The sequence below is a fragment of the Rissa tridactyla genome, chromosome Z (assembly GCF_028500815.1).
Source record: "Rissa tridactyla isolate bRisTri1 chromosome Z, bRisTri1.patW.cur.20221130, whole genome shotgun sequence".
In the NCBI taxonomy this organism is placed as follows: domain Eukaryota; kingdom Metazoa; phylum Chordata; class Aves; order Charadriiformes; family Laridae; genus Rissa; species Rissa tridactyla.
Window position 1 is genome coordinate 52023381 of NC_071497.1, and position 20270 is coordinate 52043650.

General features: G+C 36.6%; 1 protein-coding gene across 7 annotated transcripts in view; it reads right to left on the reverse strand.

Moving 5' to 3' along the window:
- Nucleotides 1-20270, reverse strand: part of CCDC171 (coiled-coil domain containing 171) — a 154570-nt gene that overhangs the window by 111849 nt on the left and 22451 nt on the right. For all 7 annotated transcript variants that reach the window (XR_008463778.1, XM_054185374.1, XM_054185375.1 and 4 more), the window contains 3 exons: nucleotides 14356-14448; nucleotides 12837-12997; nucleotides 5008-5146 (listed from right to left, as the gene is read on the reverse strand). Coding sequence is in view for 6 of the 7 variants with exons in the window: in XM_054185374.1 (XP_054041349.1) it covers nucleotides 5008-5146; nucleotides 12837-12997; nucleotides 14356-14448 (393 nt within the window). In the remaining variant the exon portion in view is untranslated. The remainder of the gene's footprint in view (nucleotides 1-5007; nucleotides 5147-12836; nucleotides 12998-14355; nucleotides 14449-20270) is intronic.

Consider the following 20270-nt stretch of genomic DNA (forward strand, 5'->3'; position numbering starts at 1 on the left):
TTCTCATGAAGCTTGCACAAATGCTTGAGAATTTAAAATCCACGAAATTGTTAGGAGTATTTCCTCTACCCTCCAAACACAACTCTCTCCCTCACAAAATATTCAGAATAGGGGCTAGAAACCAAACAATGTGGGAGCACAGTCATCCTTTCTGAACCCAGAATATATGCTGAATTGTAGCATATACAATGCTTCCCCAAGTCAAACTTCACGTCCTTAAGAAGGCCTCTATTATCACAAAATATCCCTTGAGGACAAAAGAATTTTTGGTAGAAAAGTGTATTTGGCAACATACTTACTTAGCCATCAATTTTTAAACACAATTGCACTTTTAAAGAAATTAAATAGAAGCCAAGTATTTTTCAGTACAAGTACTGTAGGCTCCAACCAGGAGAAAATCTTTTTTCCAAATGCTTCGTATCCTTATCTGTAAGGATAACCAGAATTATTATGAAAACCTACTACTTATAAAAATTATTCCACACACTGTCAGAATTACACTAATTTTCCAGAATTAGGGTATTTGCATTTATCTGGGCAATTCCCTACTACCTTGGTTGCAGAGATATTTTCCTTAACCACCAGTATCCAATTTTGGTATCATTCCATCACCTGTTCCAGGACAGAAATGACGTCCCATTGATTTTTCAGCATCTTCCAAAGGACACTGTTGAATGAAAAAATGCAAACCCTATGCATACTTCCAGAATAGCCCACATGACCTGATGTGAGCCTCTGTCTGAAGTTCAATAACGTTTAAAAAATAAACATGTAGACAGGAGCTTGAGGCCTTTTCAAAATTAACTTTTTAAAACCCCAGCAGTATTATACAAGGAACTGGGGTCCAGTCCTGCAACAAACTGCCATTATTCCAAGAGGAATTTTCTCTACTTTGTTTACAGTTACAAGGATTTTCCTGTGCGGCTGTCTTGAACACGGACTAATCCACCCACTCCGCCTGAGTACAAATCCCATTTGATGATGGCAGAGCAAGTGCCAAAGCCAGAACTATCCATACAGCCACCAAAAAGCAGCATGTTCAGATACTCCTTGAAAAGCATTTGGGTAAATTCTTTACAAAAGCATCAGAATGTTTACCAGGCATGACCTTGGGGGAACAAAATCAAAGCATTTATAGAAATAAGCTTCAAATAACTACTCCACAGTTAACAAAAAATCAAAAAATGAGTGTTGCTTGAGTTATGTTCTGTATTTGCAGAATAGTGGCACAAATTTTAAGTAACCAAGCATAAATTGTACTCTAAAAAACAAAACAAAACCCTCAGTGACAATCTTCCTCCTTTAGACGACTATTTATTTTTGCTCAAGGTATCTAACTATTGAATACTTAATACCATTTCTTTATTTTCTTGTATCAGCTAGAATTTTCCGAAGTCTATAGAGGGGGTTTTAAAAAGAGTCTAGTCATGTGTAAATTAAATATAATTTCTCAAGAAATTTACTGTCTCGGTTTTACTCACTGTCGTGGTTTGAGGAAATAACCTCACCTGGAATAAAATTAATCAAAATTGCTCAAATTTCATATGGAACTATTCTAGTCCCCTAAAGAGAGATTTGCAACAATCTTTTGGTAGGAAAGAATGTCACGAAGTATCTCTTTGGTTTTTTGCATTTGGTTCTTTTTTAGTCAGAAAACTTTTCAAGAACTGTCAATTTTTTACATGCCTGTCTTCAAACACTGGGACATCACAGCTTGAGTGACCTCTCCACTTCCAGAATAAATTGCAAAATTGGTTTCTTTGTAGATCATTTAAGCATAGGCTTCAGACTGATTGGTCCTCTTAAATTAGGACAATAACAGAAGTAGCATCTGGGACCCTACCCCTGAGTCAAGGCAGGCAAAACAAGAATTAAGGTAACAAAATATTTAACAATTATTAGCTCAAAATTAATGAAGACTGTATCTCAGGGTTTTTTTAAATTGAAAGAAAAATCTCTGTTCACAATAAATCATCTAGATGAGATTTACGTCTTTGCCATTGGGCACCAGATTCTGCTCCACAGAATTTGTAGAACAGAATCAAAATCCTTAGGGTGTTTTAATGTCTCTTCAGTCAATACCTTAAGACAGTTCTGTTAAAGAACAATGGTTAATGCCTACGTCCAGGCTCTAGGTTCTCAAACACGTCTGTTCTGACTTCCAGCTTACGATAATCTACAAGGCAGTTACATACAGCTGAGATGTATACGGTGCATGACTGCATACACGGCTGTAAGAGAGATTATATGCCACACAGAAAAAGACAGGCTCTGGTTGTAATCTATTACACTACTTATACACTAATTATTCTCTTCCTGATAGTATCTATACAAAGGGAAGGAAATTAATATACAGTTCTTCCAAAATAAAGGAATTTATACTAAAATAGACTATTTTTAATGACTACTATTTCCTTATATGCATTCTGGTGAACTGGCAAGTTCTCCAAATTTCAATATATATTTCTTATAAAATAAAGTTTCAACATTCTCCCACTTGTCCGGTACTAAGAATTAAAGATCACCCACTACTAGGTGCCAGAAATGTAAATATCCTGAGTAACTTTTAAAACTATTAAAGACACCTCTTACTCTTTTCATGGGGCAAGAATACAGCTGGGGCTGTTTCAATTTAAAACAAGTCCTGAATCACAATGGCCATTCTTCCAAATGCCTATTTTTCAAGCTAAAAATTTCTAAAAACCCTAGCTGGAAATAATGACAAGCCTGAGACCAATTTCCTCAGAAAAACATAATGAAAATCTTGAGAGCCTGCTCATGCTGAACATTCATAAGCAGTTTTGTTTGATACCAACAGAACCTATCACATTTCATCCATGCAAATTTATGGCAAACTTCTGCCACATGCTGATATTTAAAATTAAAAGCAGCATAACTATTTACTATACATTCAGCTGAGCCATAAAAAAAAAAAGTTCTTCTTTTTCATATAGAGTTTCCGAAGAATGTATTACGTCCCTGCATAAGTCTGCCTCTCTAAAAACAAAGAGCCTTCACTGGTTTGGTTATATTTCCCAAATATTTTACAAACAAAAACATAACTTGTATTACAGCAATACAGTGATAAACCAATATAACATTATCAGACTGGAGCAGAAAGGACATATTCAGGATATCTAACAATACTGTAAAATATAAGAAAGTGATGAATAGATCAAGAAAGCAAGAAAGGGAAATGAGGGGAAGAGAACACACTGTAATTTTCACACAATTTTAGTATGGGTATAGGGAAGCCTAATAACAGAAATTAAATGTTATCTGTACTTAGTTTCTGCTAGTCTTTTGCTTTTTCATTTTGGGAAGAAAAATAACAAAAAGCTGCCCAGACTGAGTAAACACGACCACACACAGGCACTTCTGCTTCCCAAACAAATAACAAAAGTCTTCAGGAAAAATACAAAGCCATTCAAGGTGATAAAAATCTAATCCCATAGGGGACCACTAATACAACTCCTTCAGAAAATGACTGTTTTTATTACCTGTTCAAGACAGTCTTGTGGTTCAAAATCGTTCCACTAAAACAATTAGAACAACCGGGTCTATGAATAAGACACTTCTTTCAACTGGGACAATCTATTCTGCTTTTCACCGTTCAGTAACGTAATGTTCATTTTGAGTGCACCATTTAATACTGTTGCCATTACCAGAAATCTTGATCATGAACAGAATGCTGTCCTGAATTTTTGTCAGGTATAACATACATTTTACTAAGGAACACAAAATGAACAGCAACAGCTAGCACGCGCTCAAGGTTCCTAGTAGAAATTTTTCAGCTTGGAATTATATTTTATATTAATAAATAGCAATCGTTACTGACTGTAGTTACGGAAAACAGTTACTTTTGTCTCTTTGTATTCCTTTTGTGCCTGGTAAAATGACTTTTTCAAGTTAACTAAGCCAGTAAATGCATGTTAATGCATTAATGCTTGCATGGAAGAAAGTTGTGATTCTCCCAGAAGGAAGAGGGGGATTTTGAATTGATTTTTCTTCAATTTATTAGTTACCGATCTGTCTGGGAAGTGCACAACACTAAGACAATGCGTGGAATAACCGCATCAACTGAACAGAAGACATCAACAAGTCTGAAGATCCTCTGATGCGGGTCTCCACTCGTGCTCACTGACTAGCACAATGCCTGTCAGCAGCAGGGAACCGACCACATTTACCCTCCGTCTTCACAGCTCCAAGAGGGAGAAAGGAGAGAAGTCTGCAAGCCAGTATCAAAAAAAGTTTACATTGGCGAAGTATAGAAATACTACAAATGCCGCTACACAATGGAAGGAGAGAAGGTTTTCTAGATATCCTAAGACCTTTGCTTTCTCCCTACTGCTATACAACAGCGTGGCAAAATTGTTATTCAAAGTTCAGGTGGGTAGAGACAGTGGAAAGGTCCCAATTGGTCATATAAAAGGAGAAAGATTTCAGAAAATAATTCCGTAAAACACATCCAATATGCCAAATCCACACCAAAACAACAAAAAAAATTCCCTCTGCTTTGTCATCTTCAAACAAGCAATTTTCAACAATTTTTACAGTTAAATGCTTCCACTAAAACCAAAATGTGATGTGAAATAGAAATAAACAAGCCTACAATGCTGGGTACCAAAGCTTGGAGAAGAAAAAAGCTTGGGTAGAAAGACAGAACATTCTCCACAAGGAATCATAATCATATCTACAAATTGCCTTCTTTGCTAGGAATGCAAACACGAGTTACTCTTTACTCATAGCCTTACTTTTAAAATAATTGTTTGCTGCAAATAATTCTTCAGTTAAATACATGGTGTACCACTTAAAACACATTTTCGAATTAGCTTCTCCAGTGCATTAGCTGTATTTACTCATGTTTTACAAAGCCAAGTAACATAAATAAAATCAGAATAACACAATGTCAGACTTCTTCCAAGACACAGCACAGCAAATGTGCATTATGTTCACAGTATGTTTAAAAAACGCTAAACAATGACTGCCACAGGCCTTTTGTCTTACCATTGCAAGTTCCTCCTGTAATCCTCTGTAGGTTTTTTCACTATTCCCTAGTCTCTCAGAGAGGTCTTTAATTACCTTCTTCTTTTCCTCAATCTTCTCATTCATTTGCTTGTTTGTGGAGAAATACTCTCTTTCTAATCTGTAAAGTTTCAACATTAGAAAATTTTTACCAAAAACACTTTTGTCAAATACACTGCATACTTTTAAAGATAATAATCGATACGGCACATATCATGTTAGCACATTATATAGCTTCTCTGAAGTTACTTTTTCTTTTTTTTAACTGAAGGAAGTTATATATTCCTTCTAAGAAAGACTTTTCAAGGAGTGGTTCTGTTCTTTTCTGTTACCAATGCCTGTGTTAGGCTTCCAGTCATAAATTCATTTGGTAATTTGGATATGGCCCCCAAATTACATATAATAAACAGAATTCATCATATTTTAATTAACACAATAGCTCTCTTCAGAAAGACCAGGTCACATCTTGCATAATCAACCCTGATTTCAAGTACAAAGCTTGCTCTTAAAGTTTCCACATACCTGACTACATTCTACTCTGAATGGCATGAGTTCAAATTTTTCCACTAGCAGATTTCCCAAAATTTCAAACAGTTCTTGTATTGCATCAGTCCTCCTGGTCCTCAGGAAAAGATTAATAAAGAGCGTGGCATGGCTAAACAGGTAACTCATGAGAAAGCTGGAAAGCCAAACAACAGGAGACAGAAGCAGGGACAGGAATCCAAGGAAGAAACTAGAAAGATTGCCTGAGTATGTAGGCATGGTGTCAGGAAAGCCAAAAGCTCATCTAGAATTGATGTTTCCAAAGGATGACAAGGACAACAAGAAGATATTTTACCACTACATGAAGGTAGGACAGAAAACATGGACCTTCTTCCACACAGACCAGCTAATTTATCAACAGTGTACACAGAGAAAGTCACCACATTCTATGGCTTTTTTGCCTCAGTCTTCCCTGTCACGGTCTCCCAAGACTCTATGATCAGTAAACAAAGGCTCAAAGAGGAGAATTGCTAGCAGTAAGAACTGAGTCCGGGATTACTTGTAAGAACTCAACCCATAGAAACTGAAGTGGCCAGCTCACCTACACTCAAAGGTTCTGACAAAGCTGGCCAATGTGACAGCAAGGCTGCTCATTATCGTCTTTGAAAGGTCACAGAGATTGGGGTGGTCCCTGGCAAATGGAAAAAGGCAAATGTCACACCTTGCCCTTCTTAAAAGGGTAAAAGTATAAGCCAAGGAATTATAGATCAGTTGGCCTCATTTCAGTCCCCAGAAGGTCATCAAGCAAGTCCTCTTGGAAGACATTTCTGGGCTTAAGAAAGAGAAAAAGGTGATTGGGAACAGTCAGTGAGGATTTACCAAGACCAAATCAAGTCTGGCCAACCCAGTTATACTCCATGATAAAATGACCAGATCTGTGGACAGAAGGAAAGCAAGTAGATTAAATATAACTTAACATGACAAGGCTTTTGGCACTGTCTCACACAGTATTTTTACAGCCAAGTTATGATTTCAGTCTAGATATGTGAACTACAACATTGATAAAAATGATTTGATGCAAAGCTCAGGTGGTAGTGGCTGATAACAAATGGAATACTGTAGGACTCTGTACTAGAATTTGTTTAACATCTTTATCCATCACCCAGATTAGGCCAAGAGACCAAGTTTGCGGCTAACAGTGAACTGGGTGGGGGTAGGGCATGACATGCACAATTGATAGACTCAACAGAAGGGCTGCCATTTCCTAGAACCTAGACAGGGAGGAGGAACAGGTCAGCATGAACCTTCTGAGATTCAACAAGGACACGTGCAAAGATCTGAATTTAGGCAACAAGAGCCCCCGAAGCAATATGGCTGGTAAGTGGCTGGGGAGCAGCTATGTTCAAAAAGGACCTGGTAATCCTGATAGACAGGAGGCTAGCCACAAATGAGAAGCATAGCACATAAGTAGAGACAGCTAACAGCATCCTGGGATGCATTAGCAGTAGCATAGCCAGAAGACCAAGGGAAGTGATTAATCACTTTTAATTTGGCGCTCATTACAACACATCTAGGATAATGACCAGCATACACCTCTGCAGTAACACAGGAAAAAAACTGGAGTGAGCTCAGGGGAGGATCACCAACATGGTCAGGGGCTGAAGTATATATATGAACTGAGGGAACTTGGTATGTTCAGGTGGAGAAGAGGTAACTCCAGAGTGTTTAACAGCCCCCCAATATCTAAAAGGAGGTTATCAAGAAAATGCAGCCAGTCACTTCCCAGCAATGTATGGCTAGAGGACAAGAGACAACAGTCACAAACAGAATCCAAAGAGGTTCAGACAAGGAGGAACTTTTTCCACATTAACAACAGTCAAACAGTGGAACAGGTTCCTAGAGAGGTTGTGCCATCTTCATTGTTGGAGGTTTTCAAGACCTAACTGTATGAAACCCTGAGCAACCAGATCTCATAGCTGATCCTGGTTTGTGCAGAAGGTTGGACTATAGATCTCCTGCAATTCCTTTCAACGCAAACTATTCTTTGATGTAACTCTTATCAGTAGGAACATACAGGTGTCTTTCATTTCTTTGTCTCTTCTCATATCACTTCCGTCTCACTAGAACTGAAATTAATGCAAAGTGCTCAACCTTATTCCAACTTTGAAACTTTTGAATCAATATTGTCACTTCCTGGCTTTGACTTATTTCTTAAAGATCACTGCATCTTTTTAGCTGAAAGACTACTTTTTTTTTCTTTTAGCTGTAGATGGTTACTTCTTACTCTTAAGAGAAAAAACTTGCCTGTTTCAGTCCCCCAAAGTAGCTTCTACTCCCACAGCTTTCAGAAACGCAGCAAAAGCAGTTTCAATTTATTCTATGTATCACTCCTCAAGAAAAGTAAATTCACATGGAGACCCAAATCCCATGTTGCTTCCAATTTACATAGTGCTACTGGGTTCAGAGCTAATTAATAAATTATGCAACCCAGAAAAGCCTGATTGCTTGGTTTCAGTTATTATAACCATCTTTTTCTGAGAAAATAAATTCTAACAGCTTTGAATAGCTTCTAACTTTGGTATAATTCATCCTACACCAAGTCCAGCTAAAAAGACATACAAGTGTTCTAGCACATCAAATGAAATTCTCCAAGACTTTCGAAAGACTAAGGCTTAAAGACAAACTCGTGAGACTCCTCCAGAAAAAGGGAAAACATGTTAGGGTGACAAATCATGGCTTAAAAGAAAAAGCCAAACTCCTGACGTTGTCTGGAGTCCAAGGACCACGGCCTTGGTAAGTAGATCAAAGGCTCTTGTATTCTCTCTGAAGGGATCCCGTGAAAGCTATCACTGATATTCACCAATGTTACTGACACTTGTATGCTTCAAAGACTAAAAAAGGCACAGGAAACAGACAAGGCAGTACACGCCCACCTCATGTAATTTCTTCAAGGGAACTGAGTATATTGATGTCCATCTGAGATAAAGCTTGGCCTTCACTACCTATCTTTATTGAGGTCTGGAAATTTAGGTGTCTGGACTAACAAAATTGTAAGGATAGCCTGTTTCTGTTTCTTCAGGCTCAATTAACAAAACCACTAACTGTTTAACTGTGTTAACTTTCATGGAAAGGTTTGCATTCTCTGAAATCACAGAAGATAACTTGTTTTCAAAAAGCTCAGTTGGCAAAAACTGTTAGGAGTAATTGCCTGAACCAGCTGATGATTGCAAATAGCGAAAAGTACTGTTTGGATATTAGACAAAGTCTATTCTGATAACCAATTTAATACACAGAACAGGTGCTTTAAGTAGGCACAAATTCTTTTTTGTACTAAAAAGAACCTACCAAAATAAGTCAAATCTGCTTTCCTGGGAAGAAGCGTTGAACAGAATTATCCAGCTTAGAGGAAAAGGGAAAGGCTGTTTAAGTTTCTTGTTGCATTTTAGTAACACAAATACTTACTTCTGTGTAAGCATCCATATCAAAATCTCTAATGCAACTGGTACTATAACTGTAAGAACTGTATTTCCTAGTCTTAGCCACAACAAATACAAATATTCAGGTACTTCCTACAGCAATTCCAGACAAAGAAATGTAGTTCCTAAAAAACACCTTGTCTTTTTTTTTTTTTAGGATAAGGTTTTTGTTTAAGAGCTGTTCCCATTTTTCCAAAAGGTAATTTTTGTGGACCAGAACCACCGTAAACACAAAAAAACCTTGCTTCTCAAAGAAATAGCTTCATACATCTAGATAAAAGATTCTCACAAGGAACAAAACATTATTGAATGCCTCAATGTAATTCAATATGTAACCATTATCCTTATGCTGGTCTGAATAATCTAATACAGACAAGTATCTTTAAGAGCCCCTCAAAGACTTAGTTGGAAAATTAGTACTTACGATTTTCACAATTTTTAACTAAAATGACTAATTTAAAATTTAAAAAGCAGATCTCGTGGTAAAACTCAAAGTTCTAATGGTTTGGAAAATTCCTAAACGGACGTTTAAGCTACCATTTAAAATGCTTCTAATTAGTTTACACTTTATTATCATCCCTTAATTCTCAGAATGTATTCATACTAATAATAGAATGATACAGGCCTTAAAGACTCACATCTCTGTCACTAACTTAGTGGAGTGTAAACTGCAATTTCTAAGTGTTTCAAAAAAATACAGCGTTGTTGAAAGAGCACTCACATTCAACACCTAAAGGGATAGTGGAGCTCCACATGGTAACAATTGGACAGCATTATTCCATGTGCAGGCAGTACTCCACTTAAGAGAGTGGAGTACTTCTTGAGAAAAAAGGGTTTTGCTCATCTGAGAAACTAGAATGAAATGCTCTGACAAACTCTGTTTGTTAAGGAAATGTAAGTGCACATGCAGAACACTTTAGGGGACTGGGGTCTAGTGTCGTGAAATCAAGCAACCAAGATTGTTCTAAAAAATGCGAGGAACTCATATATTTTATGACCTTTCTGTGGGGCCATGAGGAACCTTCATGAGAAGATCTTGTACTGAGAATTATTACTGAGCACGGATATCTAAGATAAAACATCTTGCAGCGATGTGAAAACAATAATTTGCTAAAATAGAGAGAAGTACTTGAGAGAACAGTTGTGATGAAAGTTAAAAGGAACTGAAGATAGACAAATAAAAGCATTAAAATGCCAGACATACTAGAAATCCTGAAAATCAAATTGTTTTAGCAACGTGTAACTCCCAATGTAAAGCATTAACACTCCTTTCAGGACCTAGTATGTTTGTATGATGTATGGTTTACATTTTTGGTGCATGTGTAGCACTTATATATGTTATCGTATTTTTAAATTTCATTTATGCAGAATTCATGACTCCACAATTATTTCACATCAAATAATAAAATCAGAATAGGCAATCTGCTATACTTTTAACCCTTTTTTTGTGACTACATCAAAGTTGAACATGTCCCATGTGTTCAGACTCACATTCCTTTTCTAGAGAGCTATAAAGATAAAAAACAGTGCAGTTCTGCATTTCAAAAGTTAACTACTTTCAAAAGTCATAGATGTAATTTCTACAAGTCTATTAACTCCCCAGATGGACTGTCTGCACCCTTAAATTTGACAGTGTCTTTGGTTCAATAATCTCACTACCCTGAACTTCAGAAACAAAAGCTACAGGTCAGATGCACTTGTTTTCTCCAAGAATGCAAGATGCAGATACGAGAACAGACATGAGCTGCTTGTACAATTCAAGGACTAGTTTTTGAGACCGGACAGAAATAACAGGAGAAAAATTCCCAAAACTTACAGAAGGAAGGATTAAATGGTATCTGGAGATTCTTGGAAAGTTAAGCTCCCTGAATGATTACAGAAAGTCATGCTGTGGTAGCCATGTTGCCAAGACAGGAGAAATTTTTTAAACCGAAAACTACTCCAGCTTAATAGGCATTAACCAAAAAAAACTAAAAAAGCCCCGTGTGTCACTTGAGGATGATGAATTTGGCTGTTCTAACCTCAAATACCAAGATGTACCGTGGAATATTAGACCTTGGAAGGACCGAAGAAATGGTCCAAGAATAAGCACTGGAAGAACAACAGTTCAAGAAAACTTTTATGTCCAAAGAGAAGAGAAAGATTTCATCTGTAACATGAATTTCCCGTATTTTCTGGACCACTCAAATACGGAAACCTACCAGAAAAAAAGCCAACAAACCCAAACCAAACCATATTCTCTGTAAGAATACAAAGTTACATGCAAGCAAAACTCATACAGTGAGAAGCAGCTTGTTACGTAAAACTACTAATCTGATCCAACAGCCATTCCTCCGAACAAGGCTGTTTTGAACACAAAGGAGCTTTTGTAAAACAAAACAACAAAAACCAAATCAAATGTGAAATCCACGGTACAGGCCTTCTCCAGTTCAACGAAAGGCAAAGAACTTGGTATTAGTTTAGTGCCATGTATGTTGCTACCATAGAACTCATGCTCAAAGCAAAAACAACCAGGCAGGATGAGATTACAGTTTAACTGTTATTATTTTAGGACCATAGAGAATCTTGAAATACACTTATTCAGTTTCCTATCTGTGAAGACTGCAGTATTCCTGAAGCATCCCATTAGATTAGTACCATAATGTACTTCACATGTTTTTACAGATTTTTAACATAAAAATTATTTCCTTTGCTTTGAGAAAAAAGCTTTAATTTTGACTCTGGTTTACCTAAATGCACAATCTTACATTCAGACTTCTTTTGGCCTTATTTTAATGATGAGCTACAAGGTGTTTTTAATACAGCACAGGTTTCAACTATGTAACTAAAAACATCTCTGTAGCCATGCATATAAAAAGACTCCCTCAGGCCCACAAACTCGTAGCAAAACCAGTTTCTTTTTGTTCTCCACTATTGCTTGTGTGAGTAAGTCAACATAAATATCTACGTGTACAGACACAGATAATCCTAGACTGAAAGAAATGCCACCTTTGTCCTTTTCCAGCCCATTCTACTAGCTTGAGGCTCTTCCCACACCTCCACTGTGCACTCCCCATGTTAAGTCTTCTTAAACCTCCTCTTTCACGGAACTTCACCTGCTACCATCCCTTATTTCACCTGCTCCTCAGTTCTGTGTCTTCCAACACCATTCTTCTTCCTGATATTTTGTCACTGCAACATACACTTGATTCAGCCAGGGAAGAAGGCTCAGTACTGTGCAACCCATATCTGCCTGGGGAATATAACAAAGCCATTCTTCCAAAAACCATCTGACAGACACAGTAGATTGTGCTGAGCAGGAAAGGAATCCCAAGTAATTTCATCTGCTCTCACACACTTGACCCCTTTTCCTATTTTTCGTTACCAAGTTAAAACTTTTCACAATTATTCAAGAGCTGAAAACAAAGATTATCCACTATAAATTATACACACCTTCTAGACAGAAGTCTTAAAGATTCACCTAGCTCCCTGAAGTGAAAAGTAATGTTTTCATAATAATGTAAGTGTATACAGAAAATATAAACCTGTTATAAACCTGCTACATATATTTTCCTACACTCCTCCCAAACACTACTGGAGACAGGATCCTATCATAGCTATTATTTTCAACATCTTTGCTTTGGCAAATAATCTATAACAGATCAATTATTTTCTCTACCTACCCATAATATGTATGATTATTGACATGGACCTGTTATTAATGGAATATCAGGTTCTTAACCTTGGCTTGGTTTGTCTAACTGCATCAGATTGTATTGCCTTCTAGTGACTGAAAACTATAAAGAATGTAAACTTTAAGTGGTACGCGAGCTGTCTACTACCATTTTACAATGAGTTTAAAAGGTAACTTACATATTGAGTTTTTCCAAGGTCTCTTGGGCACTGTGTTTTTCTCTCTCATATGCATTTTCTACCTCTTTGAACTCTTTCTTGATCATTTCTAAATCCGAAAGAGCTTCTGCTTGGCTGGCTTTTTCCACCTGCAAAGCTCCTTCAAGGTCTCGAATTCTTAACTACCAAGTGATTAGAAAGCAATTAAAGCAAGTTAGGAAAAACTATCATGATTTTAACACTGTTCTATGTTCTGTTCTGCTTTACAGGTAACTATATTCTATTACTGCTAAGTGGAACTACATACACAGAAAGCATTAAACACTTATAAAAACATATTAATGCATACAGTTCAAAACGGAGACAAATAGGTATGCTGATCAAAAGCACCTTTTATTCTCCTTTGGTGCTGTCTGGATTTTTCCTTTTTCAGTTATTACTGAAGTTTTCCAGGGGAATTCTATTTTTTAAGTAGACTCATGAAGTGTGGGATTAACAGTAAAAGTTACACTTCCACTCAGCACAAAGCACACTTGAAACTTGCTCACATATATGAACAAGGAAGAAAACCTTACCAGTCACTCACCCATAAAAGATAAGTCTCTAACTTTAAGGAGTTCCTTTGTATGTTGTAAAAGTAGAGAAAGGAAATTAAGAAAACTAAATCTTTCCTTTCTACTAGTTTAATTGTCACTTTAAAAAATCCAAGTGCCTGTACATAGAGAAGATCATGCAAATAAGAGAATAACTGACTGAAGATTGTCAATACTTATTTCTGTTACTCATAAAATAAGGAAAAAAAATACCAAAGTTCTTCTTTTTTTTTTTTTGCTTAGTTTTTCAAAAATCCAGTGTGAATGGCTTGTTAGCAAGTATATGATTACTAACCAATCCTCATCTAGCTTTTTCTTACATGCTTTTTAAAATAAACCATAACTGCCTTACTGGGTCAAACCTCGTGTGCTGCAGTTTAATAATAAAAAGATTTAATATTCAAGTATATATACACTACATTTTTTCATATAATCAATCTTTACTAGTAACTGCAGATATCATAACTTTGTTTGAAGATGAAATGTGCTTTGAATAACTATATTTGGGACTGCAGTTTCAGAATGCATTAAGCTCTCTCTCCTGAGGAAGTTAGATGTATGCACTGTATCTCAAAAAATCTCTAAGTGCCCATTCAAAACATACAGGGCAGGATATTTAAACAGTAGTATAGAGTTTAACCATTGTGAAACACTTCCTTTCCCCCCACTGTTCAAATGCTAGTGGGAATTCTCAAATTTGCAAATGTGACATTTTATTTTATTATTTATTCTAATAACTTTAATGTTCTCTGAAAAGCAGATCTTTTTCTATTCTCTCCTTTTATATATTAGCTGTTACAATTTTGACACTTGTTGCAAAAAAAACCTATTCATTGTTTTCACTGAAGGAAGTACGTGGTCTTATACATTTTTGGCAGATTTTATCTGTAAAACATCATCAACTGCTTTACTGTAAACTTCTACAAATTATTTAACAAAAAGTTTACCTGAATGATCTCTGAATTGAATTTAGATTCCAAATGTGCTGCTCTCTCTGCTTCAATGTTTTCTTCCAGTTTCTTTATTCTCACTGTAGCTGCCTAAAAGTACATTTTGAAAAAATTTCAGTCCGGAGAGACTGTAAACATGACACAAAGACTATTCTATTCACTCAGCATCTTAGGATTCCATACACCAACCCAATGTATCTGAGATACTTCTACTTTGGAACTGTGAGAACTCACACCAAGAAATACATATAAAAATATTTTTTACATATCTAGAATATTAAAATATTATTTTCTATTTACTTAAAGAAACTGATGTAGCATTATGTTACTGCTGCATTTTTTACAATCAGGAAAACTGCAGCTGGAGTCAGAAAGCAGAAAGACCAAACTAAATATTCTACCTATTCCCTTACTATTTGCTTTTTCACTAAGGCTGTCACCTGAGGCAACATAACCACAACCTGTATGTTCCCAAGTACAATGTAGTATCGATACTCTACCTACAATTTCAGTGACGAGACAGATGAAGCACAGAGGAAACCCAGAATTCCTCAAAAATACATTGGCTTTGGCACCTAATTTCCAATTAAGGCGCCCAGAATTGATTGCTTTGCAGCCCTGAACTAGACATAGTTTCCCTACAAGAAAAATCTGTAAACTCTGTAATGTTTTAAAGCACTAACCTGGTAATTTTTAATGCTGTGTTCCTTGACCTTTGACTATTCTGTTATGGTTTTGTCCAGCAATTATCAGGATACTCATCATCTCTTTTAACAAATACCATGACTACTTTAGTCAGTTACGATACATCATTACACAGAAGAACACCTGTATATGCATGTGTAGCTTGAGCAAAATGCGATTCTCTGAATTAAACCGTTGCATCTTTCTTATCCACTCTTACAACATTTAGAAAAGCCCAAAAATGCAAATGACTATGCTAAGAATCTACTTGGAAACTTGGACTGCCTACAAAAAGTTGAAGTAGTAGTCTATAGTTTTACTGAACTTTTTTTTTAAGTGATCCAAGCTGAAAAAAATTCTTTCAAGTTACAATAAACACAAAAGCAATCACCAGATACGTATGTCCAGATAAAGGCCTGGACACAGAATTTCATCCAGAAAACCACTTTTACCAAAAGCAGTAACTAAAGATCTGCTATAATGGAAATTCACATGCAATTTTAACTACATTGTTTTCTATCAAATTCTTTTCACTTTGACTGACAACTGAATTTAAAAGAAAAATTCATTCCAAAATATCTCTTGGCTTCAAGTTAAATCAGGGAGATGAAGAAAAAGGAATTAATATTAAAAAGTCATTTAACATAACACATTTAAGGTTATATAAATACAATCAAAAGTTATTGGTCTTGGAAAAGTAAAACAAAGTAGCAAGTATGTGAGACTGCATCTTCAGCTCTGAACATTTAAAAGAAGAGAGATAAACATTAACAGACATTAAAATAAAAGCTCTTGGCAATAAATTTAAACTTTGTTTGTATAATCACACACACAAAAGGAAAGACCTCTGAAACCGATGTCCATGGAAGGCCTACTAAAGAGAAAAGCAGCAATAGCACAGAGCTTACCCAAGTCTACTCCACAGTAAGGTCTGTCAAAAGTCTTAAACTTTGCCTTTTCCCAGGCGTTTTATCTACTTAACATACTTAACACAAAAATTCACAAATCCTGCACAAACACTACCACTGTACTTCCCTATTGCTTAAATTATTCTCAAAAATAGCTTGATTTAGACTCTTAACAGTATTATTCCTTCCGACATTAGCTCCTACTCCCCTTTGCCCTTAATGGAGAATTAGCAAACTACCTCCTGCTTCAGTTTGGAAGGACTCCGTAGCATCCTCCAACAGGTCAACATCTGTCAACAGGATGGTTTTACACAAGAATACTGCCAGCCTAGTAAAAGTAGTCAGTGAGCAATAAATATAATTGATGTGGATTTCATTTCTTTTTTAATTACATTTTAAAAGTCAGCCTGAAAATAATTCTATTTTAAGTCTGAGAGAAAAATAAAGGAAACAGTGAGGAAGGTACTTATCACAACATTTAGAGTGGGAAACGTAATTTTTAAAAAATAAAATGAAGAAATAGAAACTTCATTGAGAATATTTCACTGCATACCCTCAAGAGCAAAAATGCTTTTCTGTCTTTGGCTGGTTTGTTCAAGCATCTAGTCTCATAGCAAACACTGAAATGAAAAAAGGAAAAAAAAAAGTGACTCTGCAAGTACAGTTTTTAGGCATAACTTACTAATTCACAAGCTCTGCATTTGACTTCTAAGTCTTATTTCCTGAGCACCAGCCCAAGTAAACTATGCTTCACCTCAGCGTTTCTTCAGCTGAAACAAGAGATGCAAGACACTATAAAACGGTTAACCTATCCACTCAAATGGAGCCCCCTGTAAGGGTTAGATTTCATCAGTCCCAAGAAGAAAAATAAAATCAGAAAGAATAAATAACAGCTTGAGTGAGGGCATCTGCAAGAATGAAAAATTGGAGAAATGACATTCTTCCAAACAGAGTACATAGGTATCAGTTCTTGGTATCGTTCTTTAAGAGTAGAGTCTATCGCCTTGAGCCAACATGATGGACACTAACTGCAATGACAAAAGACACATTTGAAAAGAAACACAAACTCCCAGAATTACAGAAAATTCAGTCCTAAGAAAATTCTGGGACAATGAGGGAAGAGAGGCAGGAGCAAGCAGACACCTGTAAGAAGTACCAACACATGACTCTTCTGCTGTCTGAAGTAAGAGCAATTCCATTTAAATCCAGACATATTTGCAGATGGTTCATTTCCTTGAGTTGTCACAAGTCCCTGAAGAATTAACTTGTAGAATTAGCATGCCTATAAAAAGAGAAGCACAAGGAAAAATAGTGTTTCAGCTACAGAGACTCCTGATGATCTCTGGAATGTGCCAAACAGGCTCCTGTCCAAGCAGGAGAGTGTGTCTAGCCTGCTGTAAAAGAGGTATGAACCGTAGGCACCAACTGAAGAAGAACTAGATGTACCTGACAGGTATCCAATGGAAAGTATTCAAATAGGTTCAAGACAGTACACACAGCAAAATTTAAATAGAAACTAGAAATCAAAATATCTGTTTGACAGATAAATATCATCTCACACCTCATATAAAGGCATGAGAAAATTGACTTGTTCAAAACGGGTTTCTTCACTAGGCTAGAAATCTCAACCCCCTCTTCTTGATTACACAGCTCATCTTCTTCTAGAGTTTGATTCTTTAAAGCTCTGCTTCATGCCAGTAGTTTGTTACAATTTTGATTTTTAAAACCTTCACTGGACCTTCAGAAAACCAAGACCTAGGAAGAGAAATAAAATGTGTTTTCATTCAAGACAAGTCACTGTCAGGGATCTGACAGAAACCGCCACTAATTTTTTGTATTGGTAGAAAAATCTTAAGAGTGAACTATGTTCTCCTCAAAAGTCTCCATAAGATTACTCATGTAAATCTTAATCTTAACTGACCAGTATAAGCAGCTGTCTTATCCAGAAGAGACTTAGATGTTTAAAAGAGCTTGCAGAAAAATTGCATGTGTAAATTGAGGAAGCCATGCAGATGCTGTCTGTCTCTGGTAGAGCAATGAATATTCTTTTTCCTAGGTTCTATGATTTGATTGCTGAAGCTTATGGTTCACCAACAAATCAGATGCCACCAAATCAGTGGGAAATTAGTGGGAAAATGAAAACTTCATGACAGACATCTAACCAGCCATTAGCACACAAGCCTTGCTAAGCAACACAGGGTTTTTAAATATAAAGAAATTCAGATTTGCTCAGACTGCTCTAAGGAAAAGAATCTTAGAATTGCTGTTTATCTAAGTACTCATAAGCCATAGAAGTTACAGCTGGATTCCAAGCTGAGCCTGAAGTTTTATTTGGGAAGAACACAGCTGCAAAAAAAACATTGTGTAGAAAATCTTGCCTATTTTGATACTAAAGGTTCAAACAGGCTCTATTGATACTTATACACACTTCCCTTCACACTCTGTGAGGGAAAGAAAGAAATCTCAGGGATGAAATCTAACCTATAAAAACAATACTAACAATTCCAAAAGGAGAAATGGGATGAGGAGAGGAGGTTTGTGTCCCTGTCTGACAAACAGAAAGACACCAGTACCAGAATCCTGCAAACCTCTTTGAATCAGATGAAACGTGAGAATCAGTATCCTTACTGAACCATACGTGTCCAGAAACTTTACACAAGGCCTGTCTAGAAAGAAGTTGTGTGAAAACAAGTTATAGAGAAAGGTTGCAGGCTACAGACATCCAGACCACAGTCTCTGAACTGGGAGTCAAATGGGAATACTTTCTGGTTTAGCTTGGAAAGCTTTTCATCAGGTCCAAGTCCCAAAGATCAACCTCAAAGATGGATCCAAAAAGATGGTTCTCCAGTGGTTACAAAGTGTTTGCTTACCCAACATTGAAAACATCAGTTATTCACAACAGAATTCAGTCACTTGTTATTTCCACGTGCACCTAATCGGATATATGAAGGCAGACATCTTAAGTAAGATACCACACACAAACTCATTGAATCTCCAAAATTTCCTTAGGTATTCAAGCCAAGTCAATTTCAGTCTTAAAGAACAAAAATATTAGGGATCTGTTTCCAAGACAGCACAGGCAGAATTGTGACTTTTGAGAAACAGCAAATAAAGTGACTAAGAAAAGTTCAGTGCTGGCCTTAGAACTTGTGGGCAACCATCCTTTATGGTTACTCTAATCCCTTAAAGTTCAGTCATTTTTTCCAGTGTCCTGTTGCATGTCAATGCTAATGTGGTTTCTAGGAGACATTTCCTGCATGCTAAGTTTGCAATACTATTTTCCAAACTGGCCTTCATGGCTTCCACTTTTCTCAGCCCCTCACACTTGCTCTAAGCACTGCGATATTTGCGATTACTGGGGCACTCTGTACTAAAAAAGTCATTCGGTATCCTACATTTGTGCAACGCCACACTCATAAAAATGCAATTGTTTGACATATGCATTTACATCAAAGTACCCTTTATCGGATAAGCAACAAAGAAAACAATAAAAAAAAGAAAGCTTAGATACATTAATTTCTCTTCTCTGCTTCTATTTAGACTGCATCTGCAAGATTTTTCCGCTTCTCTCTACTAACAAGTTGTCAAGATACTTACACTTCCCCATGGCTGAGGTCCAATCCCTACACGAAAGGCTCAGCCAAGATAAAGTTTTAAGTGAAGAGGACACACGGGTACCTCATATATGAATCATCAGCAACCCACTCTGTGTGTTTCCGTGTTCAGATTCTTACTTCTTCCTACTTTAAAGCACTTCCCTATAACTCATAACACAAATCAGGAGGTTAGGTCGAAAAACACGTAGCTGGGAGATGTGCTGACCACTTCCACCTAGTGTTAGAAATGCTGATGCTTCTTGATCATGGTAAGGTGGAGCCACCTCCTGTTCGGATAATAAACAGCCTTTTAGTAACTATAAAGCTACTTAACTACAAACAATTCTTAACCACTGAAGTAAACGTTCTTTCAGCTTGACCCAGTGTGGTCAACCCTCACTATAAACATTTCCTGTATATGAAGTCTAGAGTAACATGTCTCATTGACATAAGAGCCGGACTCGACCTGAACAACATTGGATAAACAATTAAACTGGCATGGGGGCTACAAGACAAGTCATAGGGTTGGCTTTAGGTTAAAAATAAAAAAATAATAATAATAAAAAAAGTAAAAACAACTAGCACTGCTAAGCTGAGAGTTTGGTTGCCTCTGGATAAAGTCCAAGTCCATTCCAACTGCAACTGAGTTGCAGTTGCCAAACCCATCTGAACTGCTCTCCCTTTCTACAGAACCTTGAGGGGAAAGAGGTGCCTCTTTTCGTTC